General features: G+C 48.7%; 1 protein-coding gene across 4 annotated transcripts in view; it reads right to left on the bottom strand.

Moving 5' to 3' along the window:
* The window catches only part of tpm2 (tropomyosin 2), a 35,913-nt gene that overhangs the window by 16,003 nt on the left and 5,332 nt on the right, over positions 1-14,578 (bottom strand). For all 4 annotated transcript variants that reach the window (XM_031900880.1, XM_031900876.1, XM_031900872.1 and 1 more), the window contains 2 exon segments: positions 2,961-3,086; positions 215-348 (listed from right to left, as the gene is read on the bottom strand). In XM_031900880.1, coding sequence (XP_031756740.1) covers positions 215-348; positions 2,961-3,086 — 260 coding nt within the window.

Here is a 14,578-nt window from a genome sequence, read left to right as displayed (position 1 = left end):
CCATTTGGTGCCCAACGTAGGGTCTTGGCTTCTCCATTACCAAGGCTTCTGGCCCTCCCGTACCTCCAGGTGAAACTGTGGGATCCTTTACCCTTTATAGACACCTAGGCCAATAGGGTGCGGTCCCTACCAGGGGGCGTATGTTAAACTGCAGAGAACTTGCCACTCAGAAGAGAAGTTTATGGGAAAAGCTCAGAATGACCTGCCCCCTCACCTCTCGCTCTCATCCACGGCTTTCTCTGTCTCTTCCAGTTTCTGCAGAGCGGTGGCGAGACGTTCCTGAGCGCGGTCCAACTCCTCCTCTACCAGCTGGATGCGCCTGTTCAAAGATGCCACTTCTGCCTCAGCCTGCAAAAGCCAAGTGGGATTGTGGGGTCAGTAAAGTAATGGGGGGGTTGAGGCACTAAGGTTGCCCAGGAGCAGTTACCCATAGCAACCAATCAGCAGGTAGCATTTACTTGTCACCTGTTTAAAAGCAAGCATCTAACCGGTTGCCATGGGTTACTGGGCAAGCTCAGTGCCTTTTATTACACATGGGGTGCTTTGCCTACCCCCCATGCAGAGTCTTCCTATTACAATAAAGTGTTGGAGACTTGACTCCTCCTCTTGCAATTGTTACAAACTGGGCAGATCCATTATTATTTTATTGAACCCCCCAAAACTCCTCTCCCTCTACAGCACCCCCACAGGCCCCCCTCAATCCTCCGCCTCATGCTGCAGGGTCTGGATCTTCTTTATGTCTCTAATGAAACTGGAGCTGGTCCAAAAATACAGGTGACCTGCACTGATTCCTATCAGGGAACCCAGTCTGATCTTTGATTAGACACAGCCTAGAACATGGAATAGTGAGCTAGAAAATGGTCAGGTATTTGCAGTGTCCTTCCATCATACACTGGCTGAGCTAGAGCATGAACCAATCCAAGGAAGAACATGGTATACTCAGCGCTGGGCCAAACCAGCTGGGTGCCCTAGGCAACCTGACCAGCCCCCTTCCCATGGATTAGACTAGGGCAGGCAACAGAAGAGGTACATGCCTAGCGCTCCCCCACCATTGTGCCATAGGCACATGCCTCTCCAGCCTGCCACTAGTCCAGGCCCTGGGTATAGTGAGCTAGAAAATGCTTAGGCATTGCCAGTATCTTTCTGCTATACACTAACTGATATAGAACGTGGTCCAACCCAAGCAAGAACATAGTATTATGAGCTAGAAAATGCTCAGGCATTGCCAGTATCCTTCTGCTATACACTAACTGATCTAGAACTTGGACCAACACAAGCAAGTGGTATTGCCAATATCCTTCTGCTGTACTAGAACACGATCTAGAACACGGATAACACGCCAGTATTGCCAGTATCGTTCTGCTGTTTCCTCTCTGGGTGTCTCTATACCCCTCCCTCTCAGGGTTCCTACTATGTGTTTTCTTTCTCTCTAGGTTTGTCTGGAGAAATGCAGAACACCAGAGGGCACCATTGCTTCACGTAAGAACCTCTAACAACCTAACATTGGCCTTCCCTTATATTTCCACTCACCGGCTACTCAACTAGTTCTTATCCAGGAGGGTCTCTGTCCGCTTTCCTAAAGGTCCCCTAAACCCCAAAACCCCACTTGGTTCTGTCTCTCCTCCAACCATGCCGCTAGCCACAACAACCCCCGCCCCCGCCCAATACATGGGCTGAACGCCCTACACACAGGGGCACCAACTTCTTCCAGGTTCTCCTAACACTTGGTTCTTCACTCCCTAGATGTGGACTTCTATTAACTGGTTACTGCTCGTTATTGTAACAAACCCAGTTCCTGTGACATCACTATACCAGTTGGTACTAATGAGTTCCTATCAGTCTGGTTACCACATACACTAGTTCTGAGTTCTAGGCACTAGATTGGCTCATTATGGGTTCCCTTGACTTGTCTCAGAATCCTGAGGAACAACAGAGGCTGATGGAGGTTCCTCACGTGGCACTTTGAGGGCTGGTTCTGGAGAGCGCCCCCACCCGTTAGTGACCCCCCATCCCAAGAATATTCACAGAGACTCCCTTACTAAGCTGAGAACAATATCCCTATGGAGGGTTTTGTATTTCTGGTAAGTTGGGGCGGAGCTTGAGGTGCCCCCACACCTGCCAGGGGACATATTAAGCAGATGAACTCATGTTCTATAGCGGAACCAGCTCGGAGCACCTCCATATTTGTAGAGAAACACGAGCCGTGGCCTGACCCGCTCCCTGCCGCTCCGGCACCACTCATTTCACACCCTATAAATACGATGGGTTGGTGCCAAACCCTCCCCTACTGCCCTGGCACAGAAACAGCTTACTAAGGGGGCTGTGGGGGGATTAGGGAATTGCTCAGGATTAGGGGGGGGCATAAGGAGTGGGGGTTTCATTAAGGGGGGTGCATATGTGCATGGGGGCGGGGTTACAGAGACAGGAATAGGAAAGCTGTTATGTTACAGGGTGGGGAGTTCTAGGGTAGAAAGGGCATTTCAGGGGGGCACTAAATATTCCTTTTCAGATGAGAATCAGACTCCGCCCCCAAATACTAAATTACCTAATTTGCATATTGTAATTTAAAGACAATTATGCATGGCCTGTGGCCAATAATCAGCTGCCCTGGGCTGTGCCGCCATTACGGCTTGGACTATAATTAGTAAAGATGTTTTATGTGTATCTCACCCCCCCTGGGGCCCGTGAGCGAGATACAGGGGTAAATTAGGGGCAAATATGGGGTCACTCACGTCCGTGGCCTTCTTCTATATAATTAGTAAAGATGTTTTATGTGTATCTCACCCCCCCTGGGGCCAGTGAGCGAGATACAGGGGTAAATTAGGGGCAAATATGGGGTCACTCACGTCCGTGGCCTTCTTCTATATAATTAGTAAAGATGTTTTATGTGTATCTCACCCCCCCTGGGGCCAGTGAGCGAGATACAGGGGTAAATTAGGGGCAAATATGGGGTCACTCACGTCCGTGGCCTTCTTCTCCGCCATCTCCAGCTTCTCCTGAGCTTCCTTCACCGACTCAGAATATTTCTCCACTTCGTCCTCGGTGGATTTTGTCTTCTTCTGCAGAGCCATCACCTCCTCCTCTATCTGTGGGAAACACCGGTGAGAGTGAGTGTGAGTGGCAGGGGTTAAAGTGAGTGTAAGTAAATGTGACATAATGTGAGTGAGGCATAATGAGAGTGTAAGTGTGAGTGAACATGAGAGAGAGAACAAGAGCGTGAGTGTGAGAATGAGTGTGAATGTTACTGAGTGAGAGAGTATGAGAGTAAGTGTAGGAAAGTGTGAGTGTGAGTGAATGTGAGAGAGAGAACAAGAGCGTGAGTATGAGAATGAGTGTGAATGTTACTGAGTGAGAGAGAGAGTATGAGAGTAAGTGTAGGAAAGTGTGAGTGTGAGTGAATGTGAGTGAGGGAACAAGAGCGTGAGTATGAGAATGAGTGTGAATGTTACTGAGTGAGAGAGTATGAGAGTAAGTGTAGGAAAGTGTGAGTGTGAGTGAATGTGAGAGAGAGAACAAGAGCGTGAGTATGAGAATGAGTGTGAATGTTACTGAGTGAGAGAGAGAGTATAAGAGTAAGTGTAGCAAAGTGTGAGTGTGAGTGAATGTGAGTGAGGGAACAAGAGCGTGAGTGTGAGAATGAGTGTGAATGTTACTGAGTGAGAGAGAGAGTATAAGAGTAAGTGTAGGAAAGTGTGAGTGTGAGTGAATGTGAGTGAGGGAACAAGAGCGTGAGTGTGAGAATGAGTGTGAATGTTACTGAGTGAGAGAGAGAGTATAAGAGTAAGTGTAGGAAAGTGTGAGTGTGAGTGAATGTGAGTGAGGGAACAAGAGCGTGAGTGTGAGAATGAGTGTGAATGTTACTGAGTGAGAGAGAGAGTATAAGAGTAAGTGTAGGAAAGTGTGAGTGTGAGTGAATGTGAGAGAGAGAACAAGAGCGTGAGTATGAGAATGAGTGTGAATGTTACTGAGTGAGAGAGAGAGTATAAGAGTAAGTGTAGGAAAGTGTGAGTGTGAGTGAAATGTGAGTGAGAGAACAAGAGCGTGAGTGTGAGAATGAGTGTGAATGTTACTGAGTGAGAGAGAGAGTATAAGAGTAAGTGTAGGAAAGTGTGAGTGTGAGTGAATGTGAGAGAGAGAACAAGAGCGTGAGTGTGAGAATGAGTGTGAATGTTACTGAGTGAGAGAGAGAGTATAAGAGTAAGTGTAGGAAAGTGTGAGTGTGAGTGAATGTGAGTGAGGGAACAAGAGCGTGAGTGTGAGAATGAGTGTGAATGTTACTGAGTGAGAGAGAGAGTATAAGAGTAAGTGTAGGAAAGTGTGAGTGTGAGTGAATGTGAGTGAGGGAACAAGAGCGTGAGTGTGAGAATGAGTGTGAATGTTACTGAGTGAGAGAGAGAGTATAAGAGTAAGTGTAGGAAAGTGTGAGTGTGAGTGAATGTGAGAGAGAGAACAAGAGCGTGAGTATGAGAATGAGTGTGAATGTTACTGAGTGAGAGAGAGAGTATGAGAGTAAGTGTAGGAAAGTGTGAGTGTGAGTGAATGTGAGAGAGAGAACAAGAGCATGAGTATGAGAATGAGTGTGAATGTTACTGAGTGAGAGAGAGAGTATAAGAGTAAGTGTAGGAAAGTGTGAGTGTGAGTGAATGTGAGAGAGAGAACAAGAGCGTGAGTATGAGAATGAGTGTGATTTACTGACCACATTAAGGCCATCTTGGGAGTCCGAGAGAGAGAGTATAAAAGTCATTAAAATTCATTAAGTATAAAAAATATTTAACATTTCAGAAGGATGTGCCTTAAATATATTATTGGGACAAAGAGTAAAGTAAGTATAGTATATGGTTTGATCAGTGGAACAACAGATCACAGCTGGAAAGTTGTAGTGTGAGTGAATGTGAGAGTATTATGGTAGAACCAAGGAGCGGAGTATTTAGAATGAGTAGCTAGTACTAATGTATACTCCGAGTGAGAGAGAAGTATTATGAGAGTAGTGTTGGTGGTTATAAAGTGTGAGTCCGCTGAGTGATATGTGAGAAGAAGAGAACTAAGAGCATGAGTAATGAGAAAAAAATGCAAGTGTGCATGAATTCGTTACTGACCTTGGGCTGGTTGGGTCCGCTTGACGTGAGAGCAAAGAGAGAGATAGCGGAGAGTAAGTGTATTTGGGCAAAAAGGTGTGAGTGTGAGTGAAATGGGTGGAGACGAAGAGAACAAGAGCCATGAGTACGTGAGAATGAGTGGTGAAAGTTATACTATCAGACAGAAGGAGCATGGAGGTTGTGGAGAGTATGTATTTTGCAGAGTAAATAAAAGTGTAAAACGGACGGTAACGTTGGCTGTGTGAATAGTGTAGGTCTGGGAATGCTGAGTAAGAGGGAAGAAAGAGCGTCGAGGTGTGAGAATGAGTGTGAATATGTCTTAAATGTTGATTGAGAGTGAGGAGGGAGAGTATGAGAGTAAGTGTTGTAAAAGAGAAAGTGTGATGTTGGTGGAAAAGTTAGCACATAATGTGAGGTGAGGGAACAAGAAAGATGCGATCTGCCGAGTGTGAGATGAGTGTGAGTGAGAGACACTTGAGAAGTTTTGGGAAAACAAAGAATTTGGTTTAGACAAACCTGCACCAATATTTTGCCTTGGGCCCCACCTTTTAGTGTGAGATAGAGACGCCCTATGTCCTTGAATTGTTGGGAAGCAAAAGAGACTGGACTTAACTCCTTACTAAACCAACGCCCTCGGTGATTTTTACTAACAGGGATGGAGGAACCCTCCCATACTTTCAGAGGGTGTGAGGTCTATATACTGGTCAAAGAGTGAGCTGAATTTAGTCTGGAGGGGCCCCCTTTCCCCCACGTCCTACTCTATCACTGCAGGGCCACCCAGTGCAGCCAATTTAGCCACCAAGTTGGGGACTCAGGGCTCCAACACACCTTGCCCTTGCACTTTATAATGAACCTTCCCAGGCCAATCTTGCTAACAATTCTTATTTAGGCCTGCAGTTTGGAGGTCTATCATCTCTGTGGAGGGTACACAGTTCTGGAATCCAATGGGAGGGGATGCTCACACTGTCCCGCCATTAGGCTAGGTGTTGGGTCGCAACTTCGGACCCAAAAAGCCCCAATAAGAAGCACGAAGAGTGTGGCCCTTTACAAGGCACATAAGCACTCGGTCTAAGTATGGGTAGCACCTCCCCGATAACTTCTCTATAATATAGAATGGAGATTACGAGCCTAGTATTCCTCAATACTATGGCCTCACATCCCATGGGTGTTATTTGCTCCCCAAACAGAAAACCATTGGACCAACGGCCCGCGTTTGTTTCGGCCTAGCCGCACACCTGATTCAAAGGGCCCCCACATCCCACTGCCGGGTGCCAGCAATTCCACCGGCGGATCAGGACTGAGCATGATTACTATAGACCCATAGCCTTGGGAAAGCTATCTCTCTCATAAATTAGAGCTAATTGCCTATACGCATAAACGCTATGGAATTCGTGGGCCTTCCTTTCCTCTCTGTGTGGTTTGCTCCAAAACCCCCGTGGTAAAGGGCCCCCTCTGAAGCCCCTTTTGCTCCATGAGTGGCAGCCTGAGTGCGCTCCCAACACAGAAGCGCTGTAGGGCTGATTATGTGACACACAAGCGCCTCACTCCGCAGATAATGAGGTCCACTCTGCATTTAGGAATAAGACCAATATGGTTTGTGATGGTGAATTGTCATAAAGTATGATATATGGGATAAAAAAAACAATGATTTTATTTTTCAGTGTTTTACTTTTCAAGGGTTATTGCGGACATAAGAACTTGGTTCGATATCGCAGGGTCATATTCCAATCATCCTAAAAAGCCAATGGGGAAGAGCTAATCATAAAATTTTTTTTTCCATTCTATTAGATTTCGCCTCTAACGATTAACTACAATAGGTCACAGATGGTATTCCCACGCCCTACACCAATAGGGTGCAAGGCCGACAATGCCTATTGTACGCTGGCAACCATGACAGATTAATTAGTTGGCTTACTTTTAATTACTCGCCTACCAACTCCTGTCAGGGGCAACTTGCCCTTTATCATCTCATGCAGTAACAACGTGCAGTTTACACATTAATAAAAAAGATCTGTGTAAATGAACACCTACTAGAGGGGAGTGCCTTTCTGAGACATTCGAAACCAGGGACAAAATTAAATGTGACATATCTACAGGATCATAATTTCCTGAACAATTCGGTTAACAAAGTTGAGGCTCGTCTCATTCTCTGCCAAATTCCTCGCCCACCGGGGGGTTGGCTGGTGGAGGTGCGGGGGGGTTTGGGCGGGAGGTAATTTACTTGTTTACACAAAAGCCCTGCTTAGCTAACCGGCCGCTTCCTGCTCTTCTTAGAGAATTTCTCAAACAGGATAGGGTATTCATGGACCGGCATCGCGTGGCATATTCTCTGTTCTCCTCCCCTGGCAGGAAATACACCCCCTGTGCCAGGATCCTCTGAGTCCTTTGTGTAACTTATAAATATCTCATGGATTGCCGTCTCAGTAGTTCTTAACTCTCAGGTTCACTTACAGTCACAGAACCTTATATTACCAAGAACAGAACCCTCAGTGACTGCTAATAATCCTTTCATTTTAGCAGAGGGGTACATTATCTCCTGTATAATACGATAGAGTGATTTCACCTCACACCAGAGTTTCCACTGTAATAACTACAAGCTGACAGCCCTCTTAATGTTGCCTTAATATGGGGCGCGCATCTACGAATTACCCCCTCCATTGTGGGACCTGCTAATATCTTGTCCTTATATCATTTCACAGTAGGGGGTACATTATCCTTATAATACATGAGTGGATCTCGAGTTCCCTGTATATCACTCAGCCTGCAGCCCCTGTGCCTTTATAATGGGGGGCACAGAGCACCCTCGTGACTGACATGACTAATTATCCTTATCATTTACGTACGCCGGGGTACATTATCCCTTATAATACATATGAGTGATACTCAGAGTTCCTCCCTGTATAAACTCCAGCTGCAGCCTTGTGCCTTATATGGGGGGCCCAGAAACCCCTCAGTGACTGCTAATATCACTTATCCCATTTACAGTAGGGGTACAAGTAAATACCTTATATAATCACCTGAGATGATACTCCAGGAGTTTTTCTGTACCTAACTCAGCACTGCAGCCCTTGTGCTTTAATTAAATAATTGGGCCATGAACCCACCTCAGTGACTGCAATATCTTTCATTGTACAGTAGGGGGTACATATTCCTTATAATACATGACGCCTGAATTATACTCAGAGTTCCCCTGTTAACTCAGCCCTGCGCCCTTGTTGCCTTTATATGGGGGGCACAGAACCCCTGCAGTGACTGCTAATTATCCTTATCATTTACAGTAAAGGAGGGTACATTATCCCCCTTATATTATATACATGAGTAATACCACTAGCAGGAGTTCCCTTGGTATAACTCAGAGAAAGGCTCCCTGCAGCCTTGTGCTTTATATGGGAAAGGGCGCAGGAACCCTCAGTGACTGCTAATATCCTTATCATTACAGTAGGGGGTACAATTAATCCTTATAATACATGAGTGTCTCAGAGTTCCCTGTATAACTCGAGCTCTGCCCAAGCCCTCGGTGCCACATTTATTATATTCTTGGGGGTCGCACGCCAACACAGAACTGCCTCAGGTGCACTGCTTAATATCCCTTATCATTTACAGTAGGGGGTACATTATCCCTTATAAATACATGAGTGATACTTCAGAGTTCCCTGTAATACTCTCAGCCTGCAGCCCTTGTGCCTTTATATGGGGGGCACAGAACCCCCTCAGTGACTGGCTAATATCCCTTCATCATTACAGGTAATAATTAGGAACCTGCGGTAAATTACCCTTATAGAATACATGAGTGATACTCAGAGTTCCCCCTGTATACTCAGCCTCTGCATCAGTTGTGCCTTTTATATTGGGGGGCAAACAAGAATTACAACCCCTTCAGTGACTGCTTATATCCTTATCATTTTACAGTAGGGGGTACATTTCCCTTAATCAAAATACATGAGTGGATACTTCAGTTGCCAGTTCCTTGTATAACTCAGCTGCAGCCTTGAAGTTGCCTTATAATAATAACTGGGGGACGCCAGAACCCCAGTCATGTGACTCGGCTTAATACTGTACCCTATCATTTCCACTAGTAGGGGTACAGTATCACAAACCTTCATAATACATGAGATGATACCCTCTACAGAGTTCCCTGTATAACAATTACTCCAGCCTCTTGCAAGATTCCTTATGTGCCTAATATGCGGAGGGCACGAATTCCCTCAGTGGACTGCTAATATCCTTATCAGTTTTACAGTAAGGGGGTAAGTATCCCCTTTATAATACATGAGTGATACCTCAGAGTTCCCTGTATATAACTCAGCCTGCAGCCCTTACCGTGCCTTTATATGGGGCGAGCACAGTAACTCTTACGTTCTACCCAGTGAACTGCTAATATCCTTATCATTTAACAGTTAGGGGGTACAGTTATCCCTTATAAATACATAAGAGTGTCTACTACAGAGTTCTCGCTGTATATATCAGCCATGCAGCCTTTGTGCCTTTGTTTATATGGGGGAGCACAGAACCCCTCAGTGACTGCCTAATATCCTTAATCATTCTACAGTAGGGGGTACATTATCCCTTATAAATACATAGTGATACCTCAGAGTTTCCCTGTTAACTTCAGCAGCTGGCAGTTGTGCGGCCTTTTATATGGGGGGCAAACAGAACCCCTCATGTGGACTGCTAATATTCCTATCAGTTACAAGTAGGGGGGTACAGTATCCGCTTATAATAATATAAACGTATATTCTATCCACCACTTTATAATAACAAATTCAATTTATACTTAAACCATTAACCATATAATATTAATGTTAAGTAATAACCAATTATTTAAGTCCATACAACAAATTTCCTAAAACATATAATTTATTAAAACCAATATGACTTTTAAGCATGATCTTCTCGCATGTTTTAAACAACATTTCTGTTAGTCGCCAGAAATCACCCCAATAATATTGATGAGGGAGGTCAACATCCTTGTATATCTAGAGTAGATGTGGTGGTTCGAGGTTAGTTCGGTCAGTGTACATATTCTGAAGCCATAGTACCTTGTTCCTCTTGGGTTGTTTCTGGTGAGATGCCAACATTGTGGTGAATATCAGAGTTCCCTGATATATACTTCAGTCCTGACATTGGCGGCTTTGTGCCATTTATATGGGGGGCACAGAACCCCTCAAGTGACCTGCTAATTATTCCTTATCATTTAAAATCATTTACATTGTATGGAGGGTACATTATACTTCCTTATAATACGGAATGTGAGTTAATTATCTAACCAGAAAGTTTCTTCCTGGTATTAACTTTTAAGCATTGCAGTCGCTTTGTGCCTTTTATACCCCAATGGGGGGCACAGAAACTTCCCTTCCAGTGACTGCTATATCCTTTAATACATTTACAGTAGCGGGTAAACAGATTATCTACCTTATAAATACATGAGTGATACTCAGAGTTCCCTAAAAAACAAGAGAAAGCAGAGGTCGAGCCAAACGGGAAAGTCTCGGTTGTCCGGGGGTTTTGAGCAGTGGATAATGGGGGGGTCCAGACAATGAATGAGAATTTGGGGGTTCTGATACAACTAACATGTGTGGCTCTGGCTGGTTTGACAATGGGTGGAAGGGTTTGGGTCTGCATTATTTTTTATAGCAGTAGAGTATTTTTCCCTAAGAGTCACGTGTTTAGAGAATGGTGGGGGGGTAATTAACTCCAGTGGAAGTTTTAGATCGTGTACCATTATAGGCCGCCGGCCTGCAACCTAAGAAGATAACTCCCAGGCTCGGGGGGTGCAAAATTGTATTACTTACTCACTCAGTTTGTTTTCCGGTGTGTGTGGGGGTGGGCTGAATGAGGATATTTGGAGGGCTTCAGTTTGTTGGGGGCTGGGTCCTTTTCCACTGCAAATGGCCATATTGGGGTTTCTTCTATTAATAGGGGCTTCTCATGCATTATGTTGGGGGGCACACTGAAGGGAATGATGTGTTGCCCCAAGTATACTGCGTGTGGCTCCTGCATGAGATGTGACCCCAATTCCATGAGATTGTGGGGGGTCCTGGGGTCCAGTTTGTGGAAGTATGTGCATAAAGAACTCCTATGAGATACATGCGGCTCCTACGGAAACTGGTGGGTGGGGGTCATTCTCAGACGCGAGAACCCTTCAATGTTCTCACCGTGTTGTTGGTGGGTACCGGATCACGAGATTTTCTCAAGATGACTGAGGCTGGGGGGAGGTGCCCTGTTGGGGCTAGAGCTGGGGAGAGACGCCATGTTGGGGCTATGAGCTGGGGAGTGCCATGTGGGGCTAGAGCTGGGGGAGATGGCCAATGTTGGGGGCTAGAGGCTGGGGGGAGATGCCATGTTGGAAGGCTAGTAGAGGCTGTGGGGGAGATGCCAAATGTTGGCGCTAAGAGCCTGGGGGAGATGCCCGATGTTGGGGCTGAGGCTGGGGGAGATGCCTATGTTGAGCTAAGAGCTGGGGGAGTGCCTGGTCTGGCGCTAGAGCTGGGGGAGTATGCCTATGTTGGGGCTTAGAGGCTGGGGCGGGAGACCGGCCATGTTGGGGCTAATGAGCTGGGGGGAGGAAGATTTGCCATGTTGGGGCTAGAGCTTTGGGGGAGGGTACGCCATGTTGGGAGGCTAGAGCTGGGGGAGAATTGCCATGGTTGGGAGCTGAGAGCTGGGGGAGCGATGCCCATTGGTTGCGCGCAGGAGCTGGGCAGATGCGCATTGTTTGGGGCTAGAGCTTGGGGGAAATGCCATGTTGGAGCTAGAGCTCAGGGAGAATGCCATGTTGGGGCTAGAGCTGGGGAGACGGCCATGTTGGTGCTAGAGCTGGGGGGAGATTGCATGTTGGGGGGCTAGAAGCTGGGGGGATGGCCATGTAGGCGCTAGAGCTGGGCAGATGCCATGTTGGGGGCGTAGAGCTGGGGAAGTATGCCGATGTTGGGGGCTAGTAGCTGGGGGGAGATTGCCATGTTGGGGCTAGAGCTGGGGGAACATAGCCATGTTGGCGCTAGAGCTGGGGGAGATGCTGTGTTGGGGGGGGGCCTTTAGAGGGCGGCCCTTTTTTGGGGGAGAATGCCATGTTGGGGCTAGAGCTGGGGGAAGATGCCCATGTTGGGCTAGAGCTTGGGAGATTGCCATGTTGGGGTCTAGGGCTTGGGGGTGATGCCGATGTTGAGGCTAGAGCTGGGGGAAGATGCCCATGTTGGGGGCTAGGCTGGGGGAGATGCCATGGTTGGGGCTAGAGCTGGGGAGAATGCCATGTTGGGGCTAGAGCTGGGGAAGATGCCCATGTTGGGGGGCTAGAACCGCTGGGGGAGACGCCATGTTGTGGGGCTAAGAGCTGGGGGAGATTGCCTGGGTTGTGGCTAGAGCTGTGGTGAGAACCGAGCCATGTTTGGTGCTAAGAGCTTTGGGAGATGCCAGGATGTTGGGGCTTAAGAGCTGTGGGAAGTAAACACGCCATGGAGTGGTTGTGGCTAGAGCTGGGGGAGATGCCAGATGTTGGGGCTAAGGAGCTGGGGGAGAGATTGCCAGCTGTTGGGGCTGAGAGCTGGGGGAGATTGGGCCGATGTTGGGCTTAGAGCTGGGGGAAGATGCCATGGTTGGGGCTAGAGCTGGGGGAGGGATGCCGATAGTTTTGGGGCTAGGAGCTGTGGGGAGTGCCATGTTGGGGCTAGAGGGCTGGGGGAGATGCCCATGTTTGGAGTCTAAGGAGCATGGGGGAGATGGCCATAGTTGGGGGCTAGACTGGGGGGAGAATGCCATGTTGGGGCTGAGGCTGTGGGAGATTTGCGCATGTGTTGGGGCTAGAGCTGGGGGAGATGCCATGGTTGGAGCTAAGAGCTGGGGGAATGCCATGTTGGGGCTAGAGCTGGGGGAGAATGCCATGTTTGGGGGCTAGGAGGCTGGGGGAGATGGCCATGGTTGGGGCTAGAGCGCTGTGGGAGATGGCCATGTAGTTGGGCTAGAGGCTGGGGGAGAATGCCATGTTGGGGCTAAGAAGGCCTGGGGAGGAGTATGCCATGTTGGTGGCTAGAGGAAGCTGTGGGAGATGACATGTTGGGCGGCGGCTAGAGCTTGTGGGAGATGATGTTGGGGCTAGAGCTGGGGGAGAATGGCCAATGTTGGGGCCTAAGATAAGAAGCTAGATGGGAGACGACCTGAATGGTTGGGGCCTAGAGGTTGGGGAAGGGCGCCATGTTGGGGGCTAATAGAGCGAGCTGGGGGTGATGCCCTGGATGTTGGAAACACTGAGCTGAGGGGAGATGCCGATTGTTGGGAAGCTATGAGGCCCTGGGGGAGAGCCATGATTGGGGCTATGAGCTGGGGGGATGCCATGTTTTTGGGGCTAGAGCTGGGGGAGATGCCGATGTTTGGGGTCTAGAGCTGGGGGAGATGGCCATGTTTGGGGCCTAGAGGCTGGGGGAGATGCCATGTTTGGGGCTAGAGCTGGGGGAGATGCCATGTTGGGAGGCTAGAGCTGTGGGAGATGCCATGTTGTGGGGGCTAAGAGCTGGGGGGATGCCCATGTGGGGGCTAGAGCTGGGGGGAGGGAACGCGTCCATGGTTTGGGGCTAGAGCTGGGGAGATGTCCATGTTGGGCTAGGAGCTGGGGGAGGGCCGAATTGTTGGGGCTAGGGGTTGGGGGAGGCCGGCATGGGTTGGGGCTAGAGCTGGGGGAGATTGCCTCATGTTGGGTCTAGAGCTGGGGGAAGCACGCCGAAATGTGGTTGGAGCTAGAAGCATGGGGGAAAGATGCCCAGTTGGGGCTAGAGGCTGGGGGAGATGCCAATGTTGGGGCTAGAGGGCTGGGGGAGATGAATGTTTGGGGCTAGAGCTGGGGGTAGATGGCATGTTTGGATGCTAGAGGGCGGGGGAGATGCCGTATGTTTGGGTGCTTAGAGCTGGGGGAGATGCCATGTTGGGGCTAGAGCTGGGGGGGACGATATGCCATGGTTGGAGGCTACACGAGGCTGGGTGGAGATTGCCATGTTGGGGCTAGAGCTGGGGGAGGGATGCCCTATGTTGGGTGCTAGAAGGCTTGGGGGAGAATTGCCAATGTTGGGGGTAAGAGCTGTGGGAGATCCATGGTTGGGGCTAGAGCCTGGGGGAGATGATGCCCCTGTTGGGCTAGTGAGCTGGGGGAGATGCCGAAATGGTTGGTGCTAGAGCTGTGGGAGAATGACACTATGTTTGGGGCTAGGGCTGGGGGAGATGCCATGGTTGGGGGCTAGGAGATGGTGGGAGGATACATGGTTGGGGCTACGAGCTGTGGGAGATGCCATGTTGGGCGTCTAGAGCTGGGTGGACGGATTGCCCATGTTGGGCTAGAGCTGGTGGGAGAAGACGCCATGGTTGGGGCTAGAGTTGGGGGGCCGGCCATGTGTGGGCTAGAGGGCGGTGGGGGGTGATGCCATGGTTGGAGCTAGAGCTGGGGGAGATGCTGCCATGTTGAGCTAGAGCTGGGGGAGACCGGCGCCATAGTGGGGCTG

Source organism: Xenopus tropicalis, chromosome 1 (assembly GCF_000004195.4).
Source record: "Xenopus tropicalis strain Nigerian chromosome 1, UCB_Xtro_10.0, whole genome shotgun sequence".
Lineage (NCBI taxonomy): Eukaryota > Metazoa > Chordata > Amphibia > Anura > Pipidae > Xenopus > Xenopus tropicalis.
The sequence above is the reverse complement of the archived record's forward strand: the minus strand, read 5'-3'. Positions and strand labels throughout refer to the sequence as shown.